General features: G+C 43.7%; 1 protein-coding gene across 7 annotated transcripts in view; it reads right to left on the reverse strand.

Moving 5' to 3' along the window:
- SEPTIN11 (septin 11) overlaps positions 1–24691 on the reverse strand; it is a 137296-nt gene that overhangs the window by 17990 nt on the left and 94615 nt on the right. For all 7 annotated transcript variants that reach the window (XM_077275643.1, XM_077275659.1, XM_077275677.1 and 4 more), the window contains 4 exons: positions 7595–7781; positions 3604–3765; positions 2304–2400; positions 1604–1772 (listed from right to left, as the gene is read on the reverse strand). In XM_077275643.1, coding sequence (XP_077131758.1) covers positions 1604–1772; positions 2304–2400; positions 3604–3765; positions 7595–7781 — 615 coding nt within the window. The remainder of the gene's footprint in view (positions 1–1603; positions 1773–2303; positions 2401–3603; positions 3766–7594; positions 7782–24691) is intronic.

Genomic DNA, 24691 nt, shown 5'->3' on the forward strand with positions numbered 1-24691 from the left:
CAGAGCTGGAGTGACAGAGGCTTCAGATCTTGAGTCTCATTTTCATATTAATTCAAACGCTGATTTCTAAGTAATGGAAGAACGGACTGGCCATGATATTGTTGGACTTGTCTTTGAAGAGCTACACGCACATATAAGTATTTGTGGAGTGAAATACTGCTGACAGATTTCCTTTAAGATTCATTAAAACAGATTCTGATGGTTAAGTGTCTCAGAAAGAGCAGTTTTGGAGGAATGCAGCTGAGAACATGGCTGTGTTTACATTGCGTTGTCCCAGTATACAGCAACCAGGAGATCAATGCACATTAAGTGTGGTGTGTGACATAGACTTTACGTTCCCACAATTGTGGGAGCAGGATATCCTGTTTTATTTTTTAACCTTTGGGATAAAAGGGGACAAACTATCTTTACATGCACACTATGAATGTATTCCGTGTACAGGCACACCGCTTACTGGAAGGGTACTAATGATGGGAGCTTATAAGATTAAGAGTCAACCAGAGGTAGACAATCGTTCAGCCAATATCAAACCAGCGCCATTTTACCTATATGGTTTTCAGGCTTAATCGGCATCTAAAATGTAAAACGTTAGACCGTTCTGGGTTTTTCCTTTAAAATAGTCATAATCTGCACACACTAAGCGGTGAGATTTCCCAGCATTCTCTTACAACACTGCATTGATGAACATCACACCATTCTGTAAGCATACACATTCACACACTACTGCTAGAATCCAAGCGGGACCTATATCTCCTTCCGAGCCTAATATGGACAGATGGGGCCTCAGGCATGCAGGAAGTCAGTCCGAAATTCCTTAAATGCTTGAAAGACATATCAGAATACTGCTGTGGTAAAACAACGTATAATCTACTGTTTATGTAAGTGGAGAAGCAAATCATCTGGTCTGCCGCTAGCTCAGCTGACAGGATTGTATTACCAGTACCAGAAAAGCTCGCCAATGTGAGATAACTGATGGATTTCTAAGGCCAAGCCAAAGACTGTACTAGTTCACACATATGGACACAAAGGTAGACAGTGCTCAGCAAATCCTATGAAACCGACTATTTCATTTATTGTACATGTATATTCAATCTTCTTCCTTATATAAGGTTGACATAATCCCGGTTCATATTTAAAGGGAATCTACCACCAGGTTTTTATTACCCAATCTAAGAGCAGCATTTAATGTAATGATAGAGACCCTGATTCCAGCGATGTATCACTTACTAAGGCTGCGTATTATATTTTTGATAAAATCCCTGTTTTATCTGCCGCAGTTCTGTGAATGCTGAGCTCTGTATAACCTTTGAACACTAATTGGCAGCTTTCTGAGGTCACTGTGCATATGCAGAAAGCTGCCAATCAGTGGTGGGGATGGAGTTACGCACAGAATATAGAGGACTAGATGGCCCCAGGTTTTCTAGTGCTCTAGTAACAATTATCTGCTGATAAAACAGTGATTTTATTAAAAACACATCAAGCAGCCCAGTAAGTGGCACATCGCTGGAATCAAGGTCTCCGCCTCTACATTATGCTGCTATCAGATTAGGTGGAAAAAAACTGGTGACAGATTCTCTTTAAGTCAATGTATTTTCATATTTACCTGAAAGGTTTGCTGTCTGGGTCTGTGTCTTTGAATCCCATTTCTTCTAGTTTGCAGCGCCTGTACAGCTCATAATGGCGAGCATGAGTTTGCTCTCTTAAATCCTCCATGTTGACTCGTATCAACATTTCTCTAAGTTTCACAAAGTCACAGTGGTTCTCGTTCTCCACTGAATAAAAAGAAAAAAGTTCTGTGATGATCCACTTCTAACATTAGCAAAGAAAAGGCAGAAAAAAAAGAGTACACCACCAGAGTTGGCTATGTGGTTTTCCTAAAAGAACACAGGGTCGATCATTTTAAAAAGCAAAATTTCTGGGAGCAAGTAGGGCATACAATCCTCCATATAAGCCAACCATACAACTTAGATGGCAGTTGGCCAGACGATGGATCTCGCTTGGCCGGAAACTGTTTTGGCCGTCTCTCCCATACACATTGCTTGCTTGGTCAAGTCGGCCAAGTGTTCCAGTGTTCTCTATGAGAGAGCTGATGCCAGACATTTCTCATTGTGGCTTATCTCAGGGACAGGAAAGGGATCGGCAGTAAGAAATCGGATATGCCGAATCCTCTCCACTCACAAACATACACATTAGACTATTACCTGAACCCGGCAGTATCGGTGAGTTCCGCCAACTTTAGTTTATAATTTGATAGAACTAGTCTAGTTTAGATAGAAGACAATATTAAAATCTTGGACACCTACCTTGGACTATACCCCATGGATACTGCCTAGCTTTAGCCATTTTGTTGCCAATTTTCACTTCTTCTGTACTTCCAACGACTGCAAATGGAAGGTGTACCTAAAACACAAACAAGGTAGTGCGCATGAAATTTTATATTTATAATTTCAATGTATTTATACATATATGATACTGGACGGTAATATTTTTGGAACGTGATCAGTTTAACTTACGATAATCATAAAAATTCTATCTTTGTTAACATCCAAAATGTTATCACGCAGCTGAGGTCTACTTTACGGACACAATTTCATTTCCCTGAAAGCAAGCAGTGACTCTGAACACGGGAACAAACATATATTGGAAAGATGAGACATACATCTTCATATGAAACATTGTCACCAATTTTCTAAAACTCAATGAGGCAGCAAAACATTAAATGGGGACGTCAATGGAAAAAGAGGAGAAAAGTTTTACAAAAAAAGTGACTAAGTGACTAGAATTACTAACCAGGTAAAAAAAAGTAGGTAACAGTTGGACTTCAGACTATAAATCAAAGCGGGTCTGCAAAGAACAGAATGCTCTTGAGCTTGGCTTTCAGGGTTTTTGCTGGTCTCTCTGTGACCTTCTGGTTTATTTCTGTTTGTGTGCACCCCTGACCCTGCACATAAGGTAACAGTGCACAGGAAACAACTATATTGGTCTTCTTTCCCTTCACAAACAATACAGTTAAGTTGAAGTCTTCCAAGCTTAACAAGTTTTCGAAGCATAAAACTTGATATATCCTCCTCCTGACATGTGAAACGGCTTCCAGAATTTCCTACAAACGCTCTGACCTCATCTACTGTAAGCAGGTAAATTGGAAAGGATTTATACCGTGCAAAAAGGTTAAAGGGTTTTCCACTCCAGGGCAGACTTTCAGTAAGAGTAGCTTGCTGAATACTAACAGTATGTAACGTACACACTATTAGGATTGGGCTCTGCTAGATAGTCTGAGTGGTCTCCACGTGACCACAAGTCTGTGATTTGCAGATTACGTGCTGGACTGATAGGTCACTCCCTGATTTCCTTACATGGCTCCTGACGTCAGACAGTGAACTATCAATTAAGCTAAAAAGACTGGTGCTAGGTGGGGAAACAACCTCAGGAATCACTGTTCTTTTGAATATGATTTGAAACACTGTATTCTCCAGAAGGCAGCAACAGATAAAAGATTTAAAGGTGTTTATGGATTTAGTTTTCAAGATCTTCATGTCCATATGTGTGATTTGGAGGGTAGATCTTACTGTCAAAGAACACCACCATTATGCAACTTTAACTTACGCTCATTGTCGTGTTGATCTCTGCAACTGTCTCTTCATCGGTAGGAAACTGGTAGATCTGAACTCCATTGCTCACCAGCTCACTCATAATTTTGCTTTTGAATTTGTGCAACTCATTTTTGGCAATTGTGTCTGCTTTTGCAATGATTGGGATGATGTTCACCTAAGATTTAAAAACAATTTTTAGTAAGTATGGCAAGTACAAAATATAAGAATCTATAAATCAAATTTGGCATAGTGGTTTAAGAAATTCCTGTAGCAAACATACATGTATAGAGCAGATTTTCTTTAACTGCTTGTCTTCCCTATAGCTGAACATGATATAACTGTTGATGTAACATCTTGGTAAGGAAAGAATTTATTATGTCAAAATCTACACTGATTCAATTATTTCTTACAAAACTATATAATGTACCAAACATGTTCAGTTTAGGCTCCATCTGCAGAAAAAAACAGAAATGACTACTGACAGTGAAAGCTTTTAAGTAAACTCTTTTCTTCTGGGATCCATTCGTTTTTGTACTGAAAAAAGTGAATGAAATGGACCCTGTTACATACCGAGAACATCTAGATGAGATTAAATCATGGTGTCTTGCAGATTTTTTTTTACTGCACCTGCTAGATTACAAGGCAAGGAACCAAACACCAAGGGCATGCTTAATTTTCTTTTAAACTAAAGCACCTATATCCTACATCTGGTGGTCCCTCACTTGTTCTTTATAGCAGACCTGGACAAAGTGCGGCCCGAGACAGCCGAGGGCTGGAAACCAGTGGCCCACGGGCAGTACTATACCCTTCCATGCCCGTCCGCTCACTGTTTCCATCAGTGCTGACTTCATTGGCAGAGGAAGGGCCTCCAGTCACTTTCTTCACCAATCAGAGTGTGAAACAGCTGACAAGATGATATCAGGTCATCGCGTGGAGAGTCAGCATATCAGAGACAGGAGCAGAAGCAGTGCGCTGGGGAACCGGACCGAGGCAAGTATGTGGTGTTTTTCATGTGTATGCAGGCTCGGACTGGCCCACCGGAGAACCGGAGGATTCTCCGGTGGGCCCAGGCACTGACACCTGCTGGCATACTAGCCAGCAGGTGCCTAGGGCCCCCACTGCTCCAGATTAGTGGATCCACCTCACCAGGTGAGCCTTAGAACCGACAGATACTTCAAGGCATCTGTGGCTGCTCTTCTGATTACCTGGCAGGGGGAACATCAACATTGCAGCGTGACGCACTTTGACGTCTCATCAGGCGGGTTAGTGAAAAGAAGCGCCGAGGATGCTGGAAATAGGAAGTGGTTCTCAGGGCTGCAGGTCAGTGACCAAAGATTACTGACATTGCTGATGAACAGAGTCCTGCAAATCGATTTGCTCAAACTCTACTTTTGATATGTTGGATCATGATGTGTGTAAGGTGAGACTGACGATTGGATTTCCTCTTTTAAAGAACTGTGAATTTTTGTATTATATTTAAATATATTGAATGACAAATCCATATAAGTCCACAAAGAAGCAGATTTGATTTTGTTACTTCTTTACGCTCAGCAAGAGCAAGAATTCTGACAGGAAATGTGGTGCCGTCATTCATTTAGCAAAGCAGGAAACAAGTCTAAAGTTCTCATCCTCCCTGAACAGAAAAAGTTTTACGTAGTGTCACCAGTCTAAAAATAACAAACCAAAGCCAGATAAAATTTTACTGCAATAAGACGCTTTCTGGCTTTCTCAAGAGGGGAATTTTCCTGACTCACAAAAAGGACTTCAATTTCACATACCGTATATACTCGAGTATAAGCCGAGATTTTCAGCCCAAATTTTTGGGCTGAAAGTGCCCCTCTCGGCTTATACTCGAGTCATGATCGGTGGTGGGGTCGGCGGGTGAGCACTGTCATATACTCACCTAGTCCCGGCGATCCTGACGCTCCCCCTGCCTGTCACACTGTCTTCGGTGCCGCAGCCTCTTCCCCTGAGCGGTCACGTGGGACCGCTCATTAGAGAAATGAATAGGCGGCTCCACCTCCCATAGGGGCGGAGCCGCCTATTCATTTCTCTAATGAAGCGGTGCCGGTGACCGCTGATAGAGGAAGAGGCTGCGGCACCGAAGACAGGCAGGGGGAAGGAGCGGGACGCCGGGAGCAGGTAAGTATGACATATTCACCTGTCCTCGTTCCACACGCCGGGCGTCGCGCCATCTTCCCGGCGTCTCTCTCTCCGCTCTGACTGTTCAGGCAGAGGGCGCGATGACGCATATAGTGTGCGCGCCGCCCTCTGCCTGATCAGTCAGTGCGGAGAGACGCCGGGAAGATGGCGCCGAGGAGCTGCAAGAGAGGTGAGTATGTTGTTTTGTTTTTTTTATTGCAGCAGCAGCAGCTATGGGGCAATAATGGACGGTGCAGAGCACTATATGGCACAGCTATGGGGCAATAATGGACGGTGTAGAGCACTGTATGGCACAGCTATGGGGCAACGGTGCAGAGCACTATATGGCACAGCTATTTGGCAATAATGGACGGTGCAGAGCACTATATGGCACAGCTATGGGGCAATGGTGCAGAGCACTATATGGCACAGCTATGGGGCAATGGTGCAGAGCACTATATGGCACAGCTATGGGGCAATGGTGCAGAGCACTATATGGCACAGCTATGGGGCAACGGTGCAGAGCATTATATATATGGCACAGCTATGGGGCAACGGTGCAGAGCACTATATGGCACAGCTATGGGGCAACGGTGCAGAGCATTATATATATGGCACAGCTATGGGGCAACGGTGCAGAGCACTATATATATGGCACAGCTATGGGGCAACGGTGCAGAGCATTATATATATGGCACAGCTATGGGGCAACGGTGCAGAGCATTGTATATATGGCACAGCTTTATGTGGAGTATCTATGGGGCAATGGTGCAGAGCATTGTATATATGGCACAGCTTTATGTGGAGTATCTATGGGGCAATGGTGCAGAGCATTGTATATATGGCACAGCTTTATGTGGAGCATCTATGGGGCCATAATGAACGGTGCAGAGCATTATATGTGGCACAGCTTTATGTTGAGCATCTATGGGGCCATAATGAACGGTATGGAGTATCTATTTTTAATTTTGAAATTCACCGGTACCTGCTGCATTTTCCACCCTAGGCTTATACTCGAGTCAATAAGTTTTCCCAGTTTTTTGTGGCAAAATTAGGGGGGTCGGCTTATACTCGGGTCGGCTTATACTCGAGTATATACGGTAATCGTTATCATCTAAAATATCATGCACATGTCGACAAACTGTAGAAGACGAGAGGAGCGGCGCTGATAACAGATGAAGATGGCGGCTGGTCCGGCAGTAAAAATTTTTAAAAAATTGTAAATTCTATCACCCTTTTTTTCTCTTGCTCTTGACAAACTGATTGAAAGACGCCTAAGACTATATTACTGGACTGACATGCCATGTGCGAACATGTGAAAGCAGAAATATTAGATATCATCTGCATTTTAAAGAGAGAGTCATATGGCTGAAGATTAAACAGCTGACTACTCGGGGAATTAAATATACGGTATTTTTGTGTTTTTATTATTATTTTAGCAACATGTGGGGGCAAATTCATCAAGTCAGCTGATGCAAGATGCACAAAATTCATTAATAGGTGCACGCCTCCCAATTAATTTGGTGCATGTTTTGGGATGTATGTGTAGATATGTCCTCAGCTGGAGAAGATTTCTGCAACTATTTACAATGATTGACAACATCCCCATCCACTGAGCCACAACCACTTAACAAAAAGACACAGGACCAATGTAAAATGTTGCTGCTTTTTTTTTTTTTACAATGTTGACGTTTGTACGCCAGTGTTGTAAAAGTCTATAATGAAATAACCTCCTTACTGGTAGGTGATGGTCCCCTGTTAGATAATATGGAGGTATACTCTCTTGTATTGTTTGGGTATTTCCTTGCCGTATTTTAAAACATCTTGGAATAATTTAGTGCTGGCTAATTCTAGGTTAGTACCTTACTATCAAGCTTCTTCATTGTGACCAGGTCCAAAGATTTTAATGAATGACCAGTGGGGGCAATGAAGTAAAGGCAGGCATGAATCCTCGTGTCATGGTAGTTGAACAGGGATCTTTTGATTTTCAGTTCTTCTTGTAGGTAGGCCTCAAATTGTGCATCAATGTACTCCACAATGGGCCGGTAGCTGAAATCAAACAAATTACAGAACATTTCATTAGTTGTGGTGTTTCCTTTCCTGAAATATTGAGATGATAAGAAAACAAATGAAACCACCAGAAATAGATGAAAGACACTGAAACACAAAAATAATTTACTAGAATTCAGAACACCCAAGAATGGTCGGATTAGTATGTTACAGAAAAGATTATGTGGCAAAACCCATGACATTTGATCTAGGAATTTTCTTAACCCCCCCTCTAATAATGTGCCCGTGTTAGGGGGCGTTATCCATCTCGCTCTTCCTTGGATCCCAAATGTTGGGAATTACTCAGCACTGCTGTGAACACTCTACTACTGAGCTACATAATTGAGGAAACACATTAGATGCTTCCTGGGAAGAAAGAGCGAGTTGCTAAGAATATCCGTCTCTTTATCCTAATGAGCTAATTAGAAGAAATCTGAGCAATCCTGTAAAAAAAGAACATACAGTACATTTACATGTGCCCTGTTTGGGCGAAACATGAAATAAATGAGCTGTTATCTCATCTAGCACAAAGTATTTTGAATAAAAAAGTACCTGCTTAAAGAAGCCCTCACAATCGTTTTTTATATTAGCTAAACCTATGTAAATGTGTACAATGTAGTAAAAGTGTAGTAATGATTGCATTCTTCCTCAGGTCCCAGCGTAGCTCCGGTCCTCTTTGGGTATGTGTCCACGGTCAGGTTTGCTTCAGGCTTTGGTCAGGATTTTATGCAGGTAAAATCCTGACCAAAAATGCACCTGTGGTCACTGGCAGGTCACCTGCGGTGTTCCTGGGTGTTTTGCTCATTGTAGCAACATGCTGCGTTCTGAAAAAATGCAACGCATGTGCGTTTTTGCGGGAAAAACGCATGCGTTTTTTAATGCACAGTGGAGACGGGATTTCATTAAATCCCCTCCACTATGCAGTAACATCTGGACGCTGCGTTTTTGACGCTGCGGCTCAATGCTGCGTCAAAAACGCAGCGTTACCTGAACGTGGACACATACCCTAATGGGTCACATGATGGATATTCCGATTTGCCAGCTCATACTGGGGTCTATTTGTGAGCCAGCAAGTCGGAAAAGCTGTCACTTGACCAAGAAGGGGACCGTAGCACTGCTGGAAGTAGGGGAGATCGCGATCAGTGAGTATATTGCTGTGCTTCCACTACATTATACACATTCACACAGGTTTAGATAAAAAAATATTGAAAGTGCTTCTATGAAATAGTGACTGCCCCCACCACTAAGATAAACCTTTGGCTGAACCAATAAAAAAATGACGCTATACATTTTTAGGCACTAATGGGAATCTGTTAGCAGGTTTTTGATGTTAACTGAGGACATCATGAGGTAAAGGTTAAACCAGAGATCTCGGGGGATGTGTCACACCTCAATCTGAGTGCTGTTGTTTACTTACAGCAGAGAGCAGATGCTAGTGCAGCTCCACACCTCTTGTGATTAGTAGCTCACTGTCATTAGATAACACAGTGGCTTGCGAAAGTATTCACCCTCCTTGAAATTTTTCATGTTTTGCTACCTCACAACCTGGAATTTCAGGCATCAGTTCATGTAAAGAACATGCCTACAGCCAAACACAGTGGACCTACAGTGGGTACGGAAAGTATTCATATCCCTTCAAATTTTCCACTCTTTGTTTCATTGTAGCCATTTGGTAAATTCAAAAAAGTTCATTTTTTCTCATTAATGTACACTCTGCACTCCATCTTGACTGAAAAAAAACAGAAATGTAGTAATTTTTAAAATGTATTAAAAAAGAAAAACTGAAATATCCCATAGTCATAAGTATTCAGACCCTTTGCTTAGTATTGAGTAGATGCACCCTTTTGAGCTAGTACAGCCATGAGTCTTCTTGGGAATGATGCAAGTTTTTCACACCTGGATTTGGGAATCCTCTGCCATTCTTCCTTAAGGTTCTTTCACACTAAGCGACGCTGCAGCGATATCGACAACTATGCCGATCGCTGCAGCGTCGCTGTTTCGTCGTTGTGTGGTCGCTGGAGAGCTGTCACACAGACAGCTCTCCAGCGACCAACGATGCCGAAGTCCCCGGGTAACCAGGGTAAACATCGGGTTACTAAGCGCAGGGCCGCGCTTAGTAACCCGATGTTTACCATGGTTACCAGTGTAAATGTAAAAAAAACCAAACAGTACATACTTACATTCCGGTGTCCGTCAGGTCCCTCGCCGTCTGCTTCCCGCACTGACTGTGTCAGTGCCGGCTGTAAAGCACAGCACAGCGGTGACGTCACCGCTGTGCTCTGCTTTTACTTTACGGCCGGCACTCCCAGTCAGTGCGGGAAGCGGACGGCGGGGTACGTGTGACAGACACCGGAATGTGAGTATGTAGTGTTTGTTTTTTTTACTTTTACAATGGTAACCAGGGTAAATATCGGGTTACTAAGCGCGGCCCTGCGCTTAGTAACGCGATATTTACCCTGGTTACCATTGTAAAACATCGCTAGCATCGTTGCTTTTGCTGTCAAACACAACGATACACGCCGATCTGACGACCAAATAAAGTTCTGAACTTTCAGCAACGACCAGCGATATCACAGCAGGATCCAGATCGCTGCTGCGTGTCAAACACAATGATATCGCTATCCAGGACGCTGCAACGTCACGGATCGCTATCGTTATCGTTGCAAAGTCGCTTAGTGTGAAGGTACCTTTACAGATCCTCTCCAGTTCCGTCAGGTTGGATGGTGAACGATGGTGGACAGCCATTTTCAGGTCTCTCCAGAGATGCTCAATTGGGTTTAGGTCAGGGCTCTGGCTGGGCCAGTCATGAATGGCCACAGAGTTGTTCTGAAGCCACTCCTTTTTTATTTTAGCTGTGTGCTTAGGGTCATTGTCTTGTTGGAAGGTGAACCTTCAGCCAAGTCTGAGGTCCAGAGCACTCTGGAAGAGGTTTTCATCCAGGATATCTCTGTACTTGGCCGCATTCATGCTTCCAGTCGTCCTGTCCCTGCAGCTGTAAAACACCCCTATAGCATGATGCTGCCACCACCAGCTTTCACTGTTGGGATTATATTGGGCAGGTGATGAGCAGTGCCTGGTTTTCTCCACACATACCGCTTAGAATTATCACCAAAAAGGTCTATATTCGCCTCTTCAGACCAGAGAATCTTATTTCTCATAGTCTGGGAGTCCTTCATATGTTTTTTAGCAAACTCTATGCGGGCATTCATATGTCTTGCACTGAGGAGAGGATTCCGTCGGGCCACTCTGCCACAAAGGCCTGACTGGTGGAGGGCTGCAGTGATAGTTGACTTTGTGGAATTTTCTCCCATCTCCCTACTGCATCTCTGGAGCTCAGTCACAGTGATCTTGGGGTTCTTCTTTACCTCTCACCAAGGCTCTTCTCCCATGATTGCTCAGTTTGGCTGGACGGCCAGGTCTAGGAAGACTTCTGGTGGTCCCAAACTTCTTCCATTTAAGAATTATGGAGACCACTGTGCCTTGAGTACTGTAGAAATCCTGTTGTAACCTTGGCCTGTGCCTTGCCACAATTCTGTCTCTGAGCTCATTGGCCAGTTTCTTTGCCCTCATGATTCTCATTTGGTCTGACATGCACTGTAAGCTGTGAGGTCTTACATAGACAGGTGTGTGCCTTTCCAAAGTCCTATCAGTTTAATTAAACACAGCTGAACTCCAATGAAGGAGTAGAACCATCTCAAGGAGGATCACAAGGAATGGACAGCATGCGACATAAATATGAGTGTCTGAGCAAAGGGTCTGAATACTTATGACCATGTGATAGTTCAGGCTACAATGAAACAAAGAGTTAAAAATTTAAAGGGGTCTGAATACTTTCCGTACCCACTGTACATCAGCAGATGACATGGCTCCCCAAAACATCACCGATTGTGAAAACTTCACACTAGATCTCAAGCAGCTTGGATTGTGTGCCTCTGCACTCTTCCTCTGAAGATGACCTTGATTTCCAAGGTCTAGTGTGAAGATTCCACAATCAGTGATGGTTGGGGAACCATGTCATCTGCTGGTGTAGGTCCACTGTGTTTTATGAAGACCAAAGTCAGCGCAGCCGTCTACCAGGACATTTTAGAGCACTTCATGCTTCCCTCTGCCGACAAGCTTTTTGGAGATGGAAATTTCATTCTCCAGCAGGACTTGACACCTGTCCACACTGCCAAAAATATCACTGTGCTTGATTAGCCAGCAAACTCGCCTGACCTTAACCCCATAGAGAATCTATGGGGAGTTGTCAAGAGGAAGATGAGAGACACCAGACCCAACAATGCAGACGAGCTCTAGGCTGCTATCAAAGCAACCTGGGCTTCCACAACACCTCAGCAGTGCCACAGGCTGATCACCTCCATGCCACACGCCACATTGATGCAGTAATTGATACAAAAGGAGCCTTGACCAAGTATTGAGTGAATTTACTGGACATACATTTCAGTAGGCCAACACTTTGGATTTTAAAATCATTTTTCAAGCTAGTGTTTTGAAGTATTCTAATTTACTGAGATAATGACTTTTGGGTTTTCACTGGCTTTAAGCCATAATCATCAACATTAACAGAAATAAACACTTGAAATAGATCACTCTGTTTGTAATGACTCTATATAATATATGAGTTTCACTGTTTGTATTGAAGAAGTGAAATAAATTAACTTTTTTGACGATATTCTATTTTTGTGAGAAGCACCTGTGTGTGTGGATACTGACAGACCATGTGACAATTGGATTGCAGACAGGTGGGCTTAATTTCACTAAGTATGTGACTTATGAAGGTAATAGCTTGCACCAGAAATTTTTAGGGCCTTCATCACAAAAGGGATGAATACATGTGCGCATGCCAATTTTTAGTTATTTGATCCCATAAATTTAATTTATGCCTATATTTTTCGCACTTCGCCAACTTAGACTATTTAGTGCTGATGCATCATACACAAATCGGATTACAAAAATATTTAAACACAGGTAGAAGTGTAATAAAATAGGTAATAAGCCAAGGTGGGGGAATACTTTTGCAAGCCACTGTACATATATAGGGCGTGGTGTAGTTGGGAGCAGCTTTCTCAGCTCTGCTTCATGCTAAATCTGAAAACTCTGATTGTTTTAGAATGACTGCGCCCAGTAATCTAAGCGATGCATCGCTGGATTCAGGGTCTCTTTGCCTACATCAGGCTGCTCTCACATGAGGTAGCAGAAACCTGATGACAGAGTCCCTTTAATGCGGTTTGTAAATTCAGTGTAGTTCCATGAAGCAATTTTACAAATCACAGCCCATTTGTCACAGGTTTGATAAACTGCAAGGTGTAGATAACTGAGCTAAATTACATTTACCAAAAGCAGACAGCAATGTTCTATGTAAGAAAGATCACCAGTCATACTGCAGAGCTTTGATATATTCATCTCTTTCCTGTCCAGACTTCCTTATGGTCTCTTTATTTCAACAGGCAGGACCCATGGGAGTACTCCATGGAAGAGCAGCCTTTCATTGATATTGCCTGTGTGTGATTGCTGTGCCCATACTTAGAAACAGCAGAGATAACACGGGTCACAGAGTATCATAAGTACGCAGAGAGCAATGAAGCCCATATACCAGATTGTTTGAAATAACAATTTACTCTATTGGGCCATGTAGACACGAGAATCTGGTGAGTTTTTTACCTCAGTATTTTACCTCAGTATTTGTAAGCCGAAAACCAGGAGTGGGTGATAAATACAGAAGTGGTGACGAGTTTCTATTATACTTTTCCTCTGATTGTTCCACTCCTAGTTTTGGCTTACAAATACTGAGGTAAAAAACTCACCAAATTCTCAATGTGTACACGTGGCCCAAGTAGACAAATCTCCGCCGACCATGTCAGGACCATTAGGCGGGGCCTAAAAGACCTGTGGTTTATTACTAATCATGGTTCAACCAATGGATTATCTCAACCTTCACGTTCCCCCATGGCTTTCCTTGCAATCATCAGTATAAAGATTGACATGGTTGGATTTTTTCTTGTTGTGACAGTCACAAAACATATATATTCTGCCTTAATCCAATTGGTTAGTCACTGTCACTACATTTATTAAAAACAGTTCGCCTATCAGATTCCAGCTCTCATTTTAGTGACACAACTTGGAAAATGTTTGAGAAGCTCCTCGACTTTCCCTATGGCCTCTCACACTGCACAAGCAACAGGTTATAGCAGAGGAAACTGACAATTTTAGCAGTAATACAAGTGTGATTGACGTTCCACCCAACTTTCAAGTCCAGAAATCCCCGGGAGAGCCAGTGATGACACCACTGGGACATTAAAGCGATGTGCGCACGTTGCGTATTTGCTTGCAGAGATTTCTGCATCTCTTGCCAGAAAAACGCAGGTGGAAATACACACTTTTTTATGCATTCTTGCATGCGTTTTTTTCATGCGCTTTTGTAAATTCATAGAGCTAAATAAAGATATATTATTTAAAAAAAAGAATAGTGATGTAATTTCCTTGTTCAACCTCTTCAGCCAGATACCCTCATTAAAGGGAACCTGTCACCCCCAAAATTCGAATGTGAGCTAAGCCCACCGGCATCAGGGGCTTATCTACAGCATTCTGGAATGCTGTAGATAAGCCCCTGATGTATCCTGAAAGATGAGAAAAAGAGGTTAGATTATACTCACCTGGGCGGGCGATCCGATTCGATGGGTGTCGCGGTCCGGGGCCTCCCATCTTCTTACGATGACGTCCTCTTCTTTTATTCACGCTGCGGCTCCGGCACAGGCGTACTTTGTCTGCCCTGTTGAGGGCAGAGCAAAGTACTGCAGTGCGCAGGCGCTGGGCCTCTCTGACCTTTCCCGGCGCCTGCGCACTGCAGTACTTTGCTCTCCCTCAACAGGGCAGACAAAGTACGCCTGCGCCGGAGCGTGAATACAAGAAGAGGACATCATCGTAAGAAGATGGGAGGCCCCGGACCGGACCGCGACGCCCATCGGACCAGACGGCAGCGGGACCGCCGCTGGGTGAGTATAATCTAATCTCTTTTTCTCATCTTTCAGGATACATCGGGGGCTTATCTACAGCATTCCAGAATGCTGTAGATAAGCCCCTGATGCCGGTGGGCTTAGCTCACATTCGATTTTGGGGGTGACAGGTTCCCTTTAATATTAAATAAAGACACATACACACCAGCCTATGTAAGCGCATTAACATAATTAATCTTCATATGCTTTAACAAGAAAGAAACGGTCAGAAATCTGTGTGAAATTCAATATCTGTTTATTTTTCAAAAAAATGTAAAAAAAAAAATGGCTTGAGCTCCTGCATAATGTTAATAACCAGCAGAGGGAAAGCCGACGGCTGAGGGAAGATGTTAATATTCTGGGAAGGAGCCAATAGCCAAAGATTCCCAGGCTATTAATATCAGCTCACAGCTGTTTGCTTAGCCTTTTCTGGCTAGTTTACAGGGGAACACCCAAAAAAAATTGACATGGGGTCCGCCTATAAAATCGAACCAGCAAAGGCTAGGCAGACAGCGGGCTGATATTAATAGCCTGGGAAGGGGCCATGGATATTGGCATCCCCAGGTTAAAAACATTAGCTCTCAGCCGCCCCAGAAATGGCTCATCTTATAGATGCGCCAATTCTGGCACTTAGCCTCGCTCTTCCCACTTGCCCTGTAGCGGTGGCAAGTGGGGTTCATATTTGTGGGGCTGATGTCACCTTGTCAGGTGTCGGCTTAGTAATGGAGAGGCGTCTATAAGACACCTATCCATTAATAACCCTATAGTTACATTGTAAATAAAGACACGGCCAGAAATTATTTTTTTTTAAATAATCCCAGACTCCTTTATTGAATCTAAATTTACCATACTTACTGAACACCTAATCCCCTACGCCCTCGTCTCCTGCAAACAATCAAAAAATAATAAACCAACATATAATACTATCCTGTCCAACATAGTCCATTTAGTACCCAGTGTCCCACGGCGATATCCCATGTAGAACAGTCACATCGGGAGATGTGACCGCTCTACCCCGCCTCTGGCGATACACTGACAGTAGGTAATCGCTCCCGCAGTGTATTTCCGCCATGAGAGTTCACCGGAGTTCATCAGCTCCGGTGCTCTCACTTACAGCCCTACCGCTGTGTGAGAACTTTCCCACGCAGCGGTGCCATATGTGAGAGCACCGCAGCTGATCAGCTGATGAACTCTCACGGCGGTTCAGTGATATACTGCGGGAGCAATCACCTCCTGTCAGTATATCGCCAGCGGCCAGGTGAGATTGACGTGGGACACTCGGTATTAAATGGACTACAGCCGAAAGGTGAGTATATGTTGGTTTATTATTTTTGATTGCTTTTAGGAGACACCGGCATCGGGGATTAGGTGTTCAGTGAGTATGTATTTTGTATGTGAATATGTAACTGTTTTGATTTTTTTTTTTACAATTGAACACAGGCGCTGGATGAGGAGACTATGCTCCCATCATCAGCTTATGCTGTCTGTTATATGTGACAAAACACGTAACCGGATGGGACTAGTAGTCCCATCAGACAGCGCCTGGGTCACGTCGCATGGGTACACACACACACACAAACAGACGCAGACACACACACAGACACATAGACACACACACATATATTCTCCGCCCACACACTCTTCCTCCTTCTGACATCATTTCCCTTTAACAAATCGCAGCATTTTTGGAAGCAAATCTGCAGCAAATACGCAAACCTTTTTACACCTGCGTTTTTGCTGCAGATTTGACTGACTCATTTGAAGTCAATGAGTCAAAAACGTTGCAGAAACGCAAAAAGATTTGACATACTGCAGAAAATAAAATGCTGCAAATACGGATGGAAATTTACGGATCATGTGCACAGCACTTCAGGATTGTCATTGCATTACCTTGCTTTAGTATTACATTGCGTTTGTGGAGCATTTATGTGCGTTGTAAAAAAAAAAAACAGCGAAAACGCATCAAAAACGCATTGTGTGCACATAGCCTTAGAGTATAAGTGCCTGTGCACACATTGCAGTTTTCTCACATTTTTTTCTGCGCAGTTTTGTCACAAAATCTGAAGGGTTTCTTGATACCAACATAGTGAATGAGAATCTGGAAGTCTCGTGCACAAGTTGCTTATTTGTGACTTGAGATATAGAGCAGATCGAAATTTGCAGCATGTCAATTCTTTCAGTGTTCTGCTTCTGATTTCACTCAAACTAATGAGTGGGGAAAAATCTGAACCAAAAACACAAGTAAAACATATAAAATACGCACTTATTTTACGCAGCGTTTTTCCTGCCAAGAGATGCAGAATTTCGACATCACATACCTAACGTGTGCACATTCCGGTGTTGTTATTTTACTGGGGACAAACACGCTGAATGAGACATGGTTGTCCAAGTAGTGGAAAACCCCTCTAAGGTTCTGACATGGCAAAAAAGAGACTCTGTTTTGTTTCTACCTCTAGTTTTGTCTAATAGTGGAATGCAGAATTTCACTGAGTGGACTATGCAAAGAGGACAACACAAATTTCTTCTGTCCTCTTCTTCCTATTAGTGCGGACCAATTGTCCTTGCCTATCCCTATTATTGGACTTTTGAAGAGCAGAATTACTGCAGGTTAACTCGGAGTCTTAGGCTACTTTCACACATCAGGTTTTTTGTTTCAGGCAGAATCGGGCTATTGTTCCAAAAAACGGATCCATTGCAAATAGTGAAAAAACTGATGCAACGGATCCGTTTTTCTGCCAGATCCGGTTTTCGATTTTTAACATGGAGTTTATAGTGACTTCCTGGGAAAAAAAAGGGAGAGAGAGAGAGAGAGAGAATGCTTGGAAAACCGGATCATAATTTCACATCTCCGTTTCACATGTTTTGGGCTCCATCACTGTGCGCTTTTTTCGCTGGATGAAAAAAAGGTCCTCTGGACGTTTTCTCCGTACGCCGGAAACGACTATTTGGACGGATCTGGAAAAAAACTGATGAAATGTCTGGCCATCAGGCGCAATCCGGCGCTAATACAACTCTATGAGAAAAAAACGGATCCTTTCTTTTCAAAACTTGCCGGATTGTGCCTGAAACAAAAACCTGATGTGTGAAAGTAGCCTTAATCGGTTACACATATCTCTGGTTTGTGCCTGAAAGGATTCATCATTCATTCAGCATATATAATAGTCAGATTTTCATCCAGAAAACGACAATTTTGATCGATATTGTCATCTGTTGACTTGTTGTTTCCATTTGAACGGCATGGTGTTTTAGAAATCAGTATAAAAAAAATGTATCAGTTTCCTGTGTTAAAAATTGCAATTTATCTGTAAAATTGGATGCATTACAGATGATCCATATGGAATCCGATTTTTTTTGTGCAGTTACAGACTTAGTTGGGTGAATTTCATCCAAAAGAGGGATAAGACAAATACATGTTGTATTTTTCACACACACACAAACACACTCAGTCCATGTAATAAAACCGTCATCTGAACAGCCCTATACAATAACATTGGCCTGAGAGATGTCGGATTGTTACACGGACAGCACACATATAATATGCCCATCTGAATGTGCCCGAATTGTGTAAAAACTGTCCATATGGTAAAGATCTTTTAACATGCAATGGATGATAACTTTCATAGTGCAATAATGCATTTGTTGCTGTGTGCTTGCGGTAACCACTCAGTAATCAATTCACCATTCTTAATTTCAATTGATACATCTATGAACTCAAATATTTGCTTGTAAAATACAAATTCCTTTAATTATTGTTGAGATATTCCACAAAAAGATTCAATTTTTCTTGACTAAACAATGAATATATCATCACTGTTCCTCAAAGAGAGGTGGATAGTGGTGACAAACAGTTTAGCAATCATTAGGGTCCTACTTGCGACAGTGGCATATAAAAGTTTGGGCAGCCCTGGTCAAAATTACTGTTATTCTGAACAGGTAAGCAAGTTGAAAATCAAAAAATGATCTCTAAAAGGGCTAAAGTTAAAGATTACAAATTTCCTTTATATTTTAGGCAAAAAACTTACATATATTGTCATTTTTTCAATTTAAAAATTAAGGGCATCCTTGGAAATTTGTGTGCTCATATAACTTTGACCAAGGCTTCACACCTTCATTAGCTTGTTGGGGTTATGGCTTGTTCACTATCATCGTTAGGAAAAGCCAAGTGATGCAAATTTCCCAGCTTTATGAAAACCCAGCCTCCTCTAACCTTGTGCCAAAAAACAGCCAAATGGGTTCTTCTAAACAGCTGCCTAGCATTTTGAACATGACAATGGTGTCCACAAGGCAGGAAAAGGCTATAGGAAGATAGCAAAGCGTTTTCAAGTTGTTCTTTCATCAGTTCAAAATGTAAGAAATGTCAGTTAACAGAAACAATTTAGGTCAAGATAAGGTCTTGAAGACCAAGCAAACTTTCAGTGAGAGCTGCTCGTAGGATTGCTAGAGAGGCAAATCTGAACCCCTGATGACTGCAAAAGACGTTTAGAAAGATTTAGCAGACTCTGGAGTTGTGGTACATTGTTCTACTGTTCAGAGACACTTGCACAAATATGGCCTTCATGGAAGAGTCATTAGAAGAAAACCTGTCCTGTGTCAGAAGTATGCAAAAGAACATCTAAACAAGCCTGATGCATTTTGGAAACAAGTCCTGTGGACGAATAAGGTTAAAATAGAACTCATTGGCCACCATGATCAATAGTATGTGTGGAGAAAAAAAGGGCACAGAATTTCAGGAAAAGAACATCTTGCCAACCATTAAGCATGGGGATGGATTAATCATGGTTTGGGGTTGTGTTGCAGCCAGTGGCAATGCGAATATTTCACGGGTAGAGGGAAGAATGGATTCCATAAAATTTCAACAAATTCTTGAGGTAATCATAACACCATATTTAAAAAACTGAAGTTGAAGAGGATGGCTTCTACAAATGGATAATGACCCTAAACACACATCGAAATCCACAACAGAATACCGCAAAAGGCGCAAGCTGAAGGTTTAACAATGGCCCTCACAGTCTCCTAATCTGAACATCATTGAAAATCTAAAGGGGGTGCTATTAGGTACTAAATATGAAGGGGCCAAAACTTTTGCATCATCTAATTTTCCTTCTTGTAATTTGAAAATGTAATAGATGAAAATATATATATTTTGCCTAAAATACAAAGGAAATGTGTCATATTTAACTTTAGGCCTTTTAAAGATCATTTCATTTACAACTTGCTATTCATATTAACAATATACAAAAAAAGGTTGCACTCTATCATTCTAAAGCATGTGAATGCGAAATACCATATTTTTCGGACTATAAGACACCCCGGAACTTCAGATGCACCCCAAATTTTCAGAAGGAAAATAGGGAAAAAAAAGTGTCAAATGGGGGTCCTGTTATGATCCCAATGGCAAGGATCTCAGAGATTACAGCAAAAGTCTGCAAACATAAATACCAGCTCATAGGGACATGGTAACTAGGCCGACCATATACCTGATCCTAGCACAAACACTAACAGCAGCCGGGGAACGTGCCTACGTTGATCCTAGACGTCTCGTGCCAGCCGGAGAACTAACTAACCCTATCAGGGAAAATAAGACCTCTCTTGCCTCCAGAGAAAAGACCCCAAAGTAATACAAGCCCCCAACAAATAATAACGGTGAGGTAAGAAGAAAAGACAAACGTAAGAATGAACTAGATTTTAGCAAAGAGAGGCCCACTGACTAATAGCAGAAAATAGTAAGATGACTTATATGGTCAGCAAAAAACCCTGCAAAATATCCACGCTGAATATCCAAGAACCCCCAAACCGACTAACGGTGAGGGGGGAGAATATCAGCCCCCTAGAGCTTCCAGCAATATCAGGAATCACATATTGTACAAGCTGGACAAAAATATGAACAAAGCAAAATAACAAAAAATAAGAAAGCAGGACTTAGCTTATCTTGCAAAGAACCAGGACCTGAAGACAGGAGCAAACAGAAATGAACTGATTACAACGATGCCAGGCACTGGACTGAGAATCCAGGAAGTTTAAATAGCAACACCCCAGGCCTAACGAAGCAGGTGAGTACCAACCTGGTAAAAGACAATCCAAGTGCCAAATCACTAGTGACCACAAGAGGGAGCCAAGAAGTATAGTTCACAACAGGGTCCGTCTTAGGCTACTTTCACACTAGCGTTAACTGCTATACGTCGCAAATGCGTCGTTTTTGCGAAACGCCGCATCCAGCAAAAGTTTTTGCTGGATACGTTGTTTCGTCATAGAGTAACATTAGCGACGCATTTGCGACGCATTTGCGACGCATTTCCAAACGGTGAATGCGTTTGGCGGCGTTTGGGCGTATGGTAGCGGTCCGTCGGGAGAAAAAAACGTTACATGTAACGTTTTTTGCTCCCGACGGTCCGCTTTTTCCGACCGCGCATGCGCAGTCGGAACTCCGCCCCCACCTCCCCGCACTTCCCCGCACATCACAATGGGGCAGCGGATGCGTGGGAAATATGCATCCGCTGCCCCCGTTGTGCGGCGGAGACCACACTAGCGTCGGGAACGTCGGCCCGACGCGCAGCGACGGGTTGTTCCCGACGCTAGTGTGAAAGTAGCCTTACAGTCCAAATTCAGCTTACCGGGGACGGGTTTCGGCACTGGTGGAGTAGTCACAGAGGTTGGTCGGTGGTCTAGGCTGGTGCGGTGGCCTCCACGAAATCCCATCCCAGGCTGGTGCAGTGGTGCTGCTGCTCTGTGGGGCTGCAGGGTTCTGTGGGGCGGTGGTGTCGGGGTTCTGTGCTGGAGCGGCAGCAGCTCTCTGCTGCGTGGGGGCTCTGCCAGCATTTCGTCAAAGCCCGAAAGCCCCCGCAGCTCCGTTGCTGTGACACGAACGCCTCCGGAAAGATGGACGCCGGAGGCGGCGCATGCTCAGATTCAGATCTCCACAATGAGATCTCGTCCTTAGATTTGAATCTGAGCATGCGCTGCCCCCGGCAGCCATCTTCCGGAGGCCTCCGCATCGCAGCAGTGGAGCTGCGGGGGCTTCCAGGCTTTGACAAAATGCCGGCAGAGCCCCCCACACAGCACAGAGCCCTGCTGCCACCACACCACAGAACCCTGACACCACAGAGCACAGCTAAAGCCGCACCAGCTGCATCGGAACCTCCGACAACGGGACCGCTGCCAGGATTTGTAATTATATTGCGACCACAAGATGCACCCCCATTTCCCCAAAAAAAAATTTTGGGAAAAAAGTGCGTCTTATGGTCTGAAAAATAAGGTATATGAAATATGAATAGCGATACGGATTTTGAATATTAGGAAAAAAAGGAGACTCTTAGCATAATATTTGGCCAAATTATATCTGCCCATCAACCATCGTCAAGGAGGTCTCAAAGACTGATGGGTACCTACGTGTATGAATACCTCTCTTAGGCTGATGTCTGAATTCCTGGGTGAATGTGGACACCTCTCTCTGCAGTGCCTGCATTTATGGATAAGTAGGAACCTGCTAGAATTAAAATCACCACATGTTGAAAGGCGGACTGCTCGGTCAGTAAGCTAACATAAAATTACAAAAAACTGTCTGGCACATCCAGACTAGTGTGAATAGGTGCATATCAGGAGGTATTCATATTAACAGTAATTTTGACCAGGGGTGCCCAAACATTTACATATCACTGTATAGCATCCCTAACCATCAAATATTGACACATTCTGTTAGGTTGTCCATACTGACCATACACATTAGATGGCTGTCGGCCAACAGCCATCTCAACAGACTCTCCAATATGCAGAAGAGCTTGCGTGGACGAGCACTCCTGTGTTCTCTATCAGAAATAATAATTCAGAGAGAACAATGTGATCAGCAGTCCAAAATCGGACATGAGCAATCAACATCTCTCCCGACTGTCAGTCGTCCAGCGTCCCCATACACATTAGAGTGCTAGCTGAAAACGTCGACATCGGCAGGTGTAATGTGTATGATGTATAAACTGTAAGGAGTTGCAAATGTAAATTCATAAATTCTGACCTTTATTTTTTTAGGGCTGGACATTGGAGCCCCTCTTATGTCGGGTAGTGTTAAATAATTGATCAGTTACTGTATATACTCGAGTATAATCCGACCAGAGTATAAGCTGAGGCACCTAATTTTCCCACAAAAAACTGGGAAAACTTATTGACTCGAGTATAAGACGGGAATGCATTGTCCCCTCATCCCTATCCTGGTATGCACTGTCCCCTCATCCCTATCCTGGTATGCATGGCTCCACATCCCTGTTCTTGTATGTATGGCTCCCCATCCCTGTCCTTGTATGCATGGCTCCCAATCGCTTTCCTTGTATGCATGGTTCCCCGTCCCTGTATGCATGGCTCCTTATTCCCTATCCTTGTATGCATGGCTCTCATTCCCTGTCCTTGTATGCATGGCTCCCCATCCCTGTCCTGCATGGCCATTGGCTCCTATAAAAAAAAAAAAATCACATCCTACTTACCTTCCCTGCGCGCCCTCGCTGCATCTCGTCCTGGCCAGCAGCTCTTCCAGCCGAGCGATCACGTGTCCCGGCTCATTAAGGTAATGAATATTCACCCCACTCCTATGTGAGTGGAGAGAGGCGAATATTCATTACCTTAATGAGCGGGGGACACGTGATTGCTCAGCTGGAAGAGCTGCTGGCACGGAACGAGATGCAGGGCGCGCTGGGAAGGTAAGCGCAGTGAATATTCATTTCTCTTTAGCAGCGGACACAGGCTTTAGCCGCCGGCTCACGCCTCTGTGACCCGCTGCTCCGCCGCGCCCCCTCCGTCTTTCTGGGACAATAACTCGTGTATAAGCCAAGGGGTGCATTTCCAGCACAAAAAAAATGTTTTGAAAAACTCAGCTTATGCACAAGTAAATATGGTATTTGTATGTATAATTTAGGCTAGTTGTGACTTATATACTCACACTTTGGACATGCATTGTGTCACAATCTGAATTTGTACAGATCAATAGACAAATCTATAGTCGAAGAAAAAAGATTAGTTCATTTAACCGGTTGCAGGTTAATAGCGTTCTAAAGCTGTGTGGCTGCCGCGCTAAAAGCCCAGCTATCAGGATGAAATTAACTGCATTCCTCCTGGCAGCCTAGGGCTTTCAGTCTTAGTAGCTTCAGTCATTGCTCAGTACATAGTGAGCAGTGGCTGTAACTACGCCCCGACACTGACAGCTAGTTCAGCACTTGTGCATTGCTAAGCCAGCTGTCAATCAGTGCCAGGGAGCGGTTACAGTGTACAGCTACTGAGCGGTGACAGGAGCCATGCCGGCAGCACCTCTATAAGGGCTGTCCCACACGTCCAGATAATTCCGGTACCGGAATAAATCGGTACCGGAGTTATCCGTGTCCGTGTGCCTGGGAACTCACGGAGGCCATACCTGCGGCACACGTGTGCCGCCCGTATGGCGAGTGGGTACCACACGGAGCGTGTGGTACCCACTCTGCATGGTGCTGAAGCTGCGATTCATATCATCCCTGCAGCAACGTTTGCTGCAGGGAAAATATGAAGAATAGTGTTTAAAATAAAGATCCATGTGTCCGCCGCCCCCCCACCCCCTGTGCGCCTCCCCCGCTGGTCAGAAAATACTCACCCGGATCCCCCGTCGGCAGTCGCTCCTTCCTGGTCTGGCCGCGGCTTACTGTATGCGGTCACGTGGGGCCGCTCATTTACACTCATGAATAGGCGGCTCCGCCCCTATTGGAGGTGGAGCCACATATTCATGAGTGTAATCGGCCGCATACAGTAGGAGGCGCGGCCAGACCAGGAAGGAGCGACAGCCGACGGGGGACCCGGATAAGTATTTTCTGACCAGCGGGGGGGGCGCACAGGGGGTGGGGGGGCGGCGGACACATGGATCTTTAGTTTAAACACTATCATTCATATTTTCTCTGTAGCAAACGGTGCTAC

This window comes from Ranitomeya variabilis, chromosome 1 (genome assembly GCF_051348905.1).
Source record: "Ranitomeya variabilis isolate aRanVar5 chromosome 1, aRanVar5.hap1, whole genome shotgun sequence".
Lineage (NCBI taxonomy): Eukaryota > Metazoa > Chordata > Amphibia > Anura > Dendrobatidae > Ranitomeya > Ranitomeya variabilis.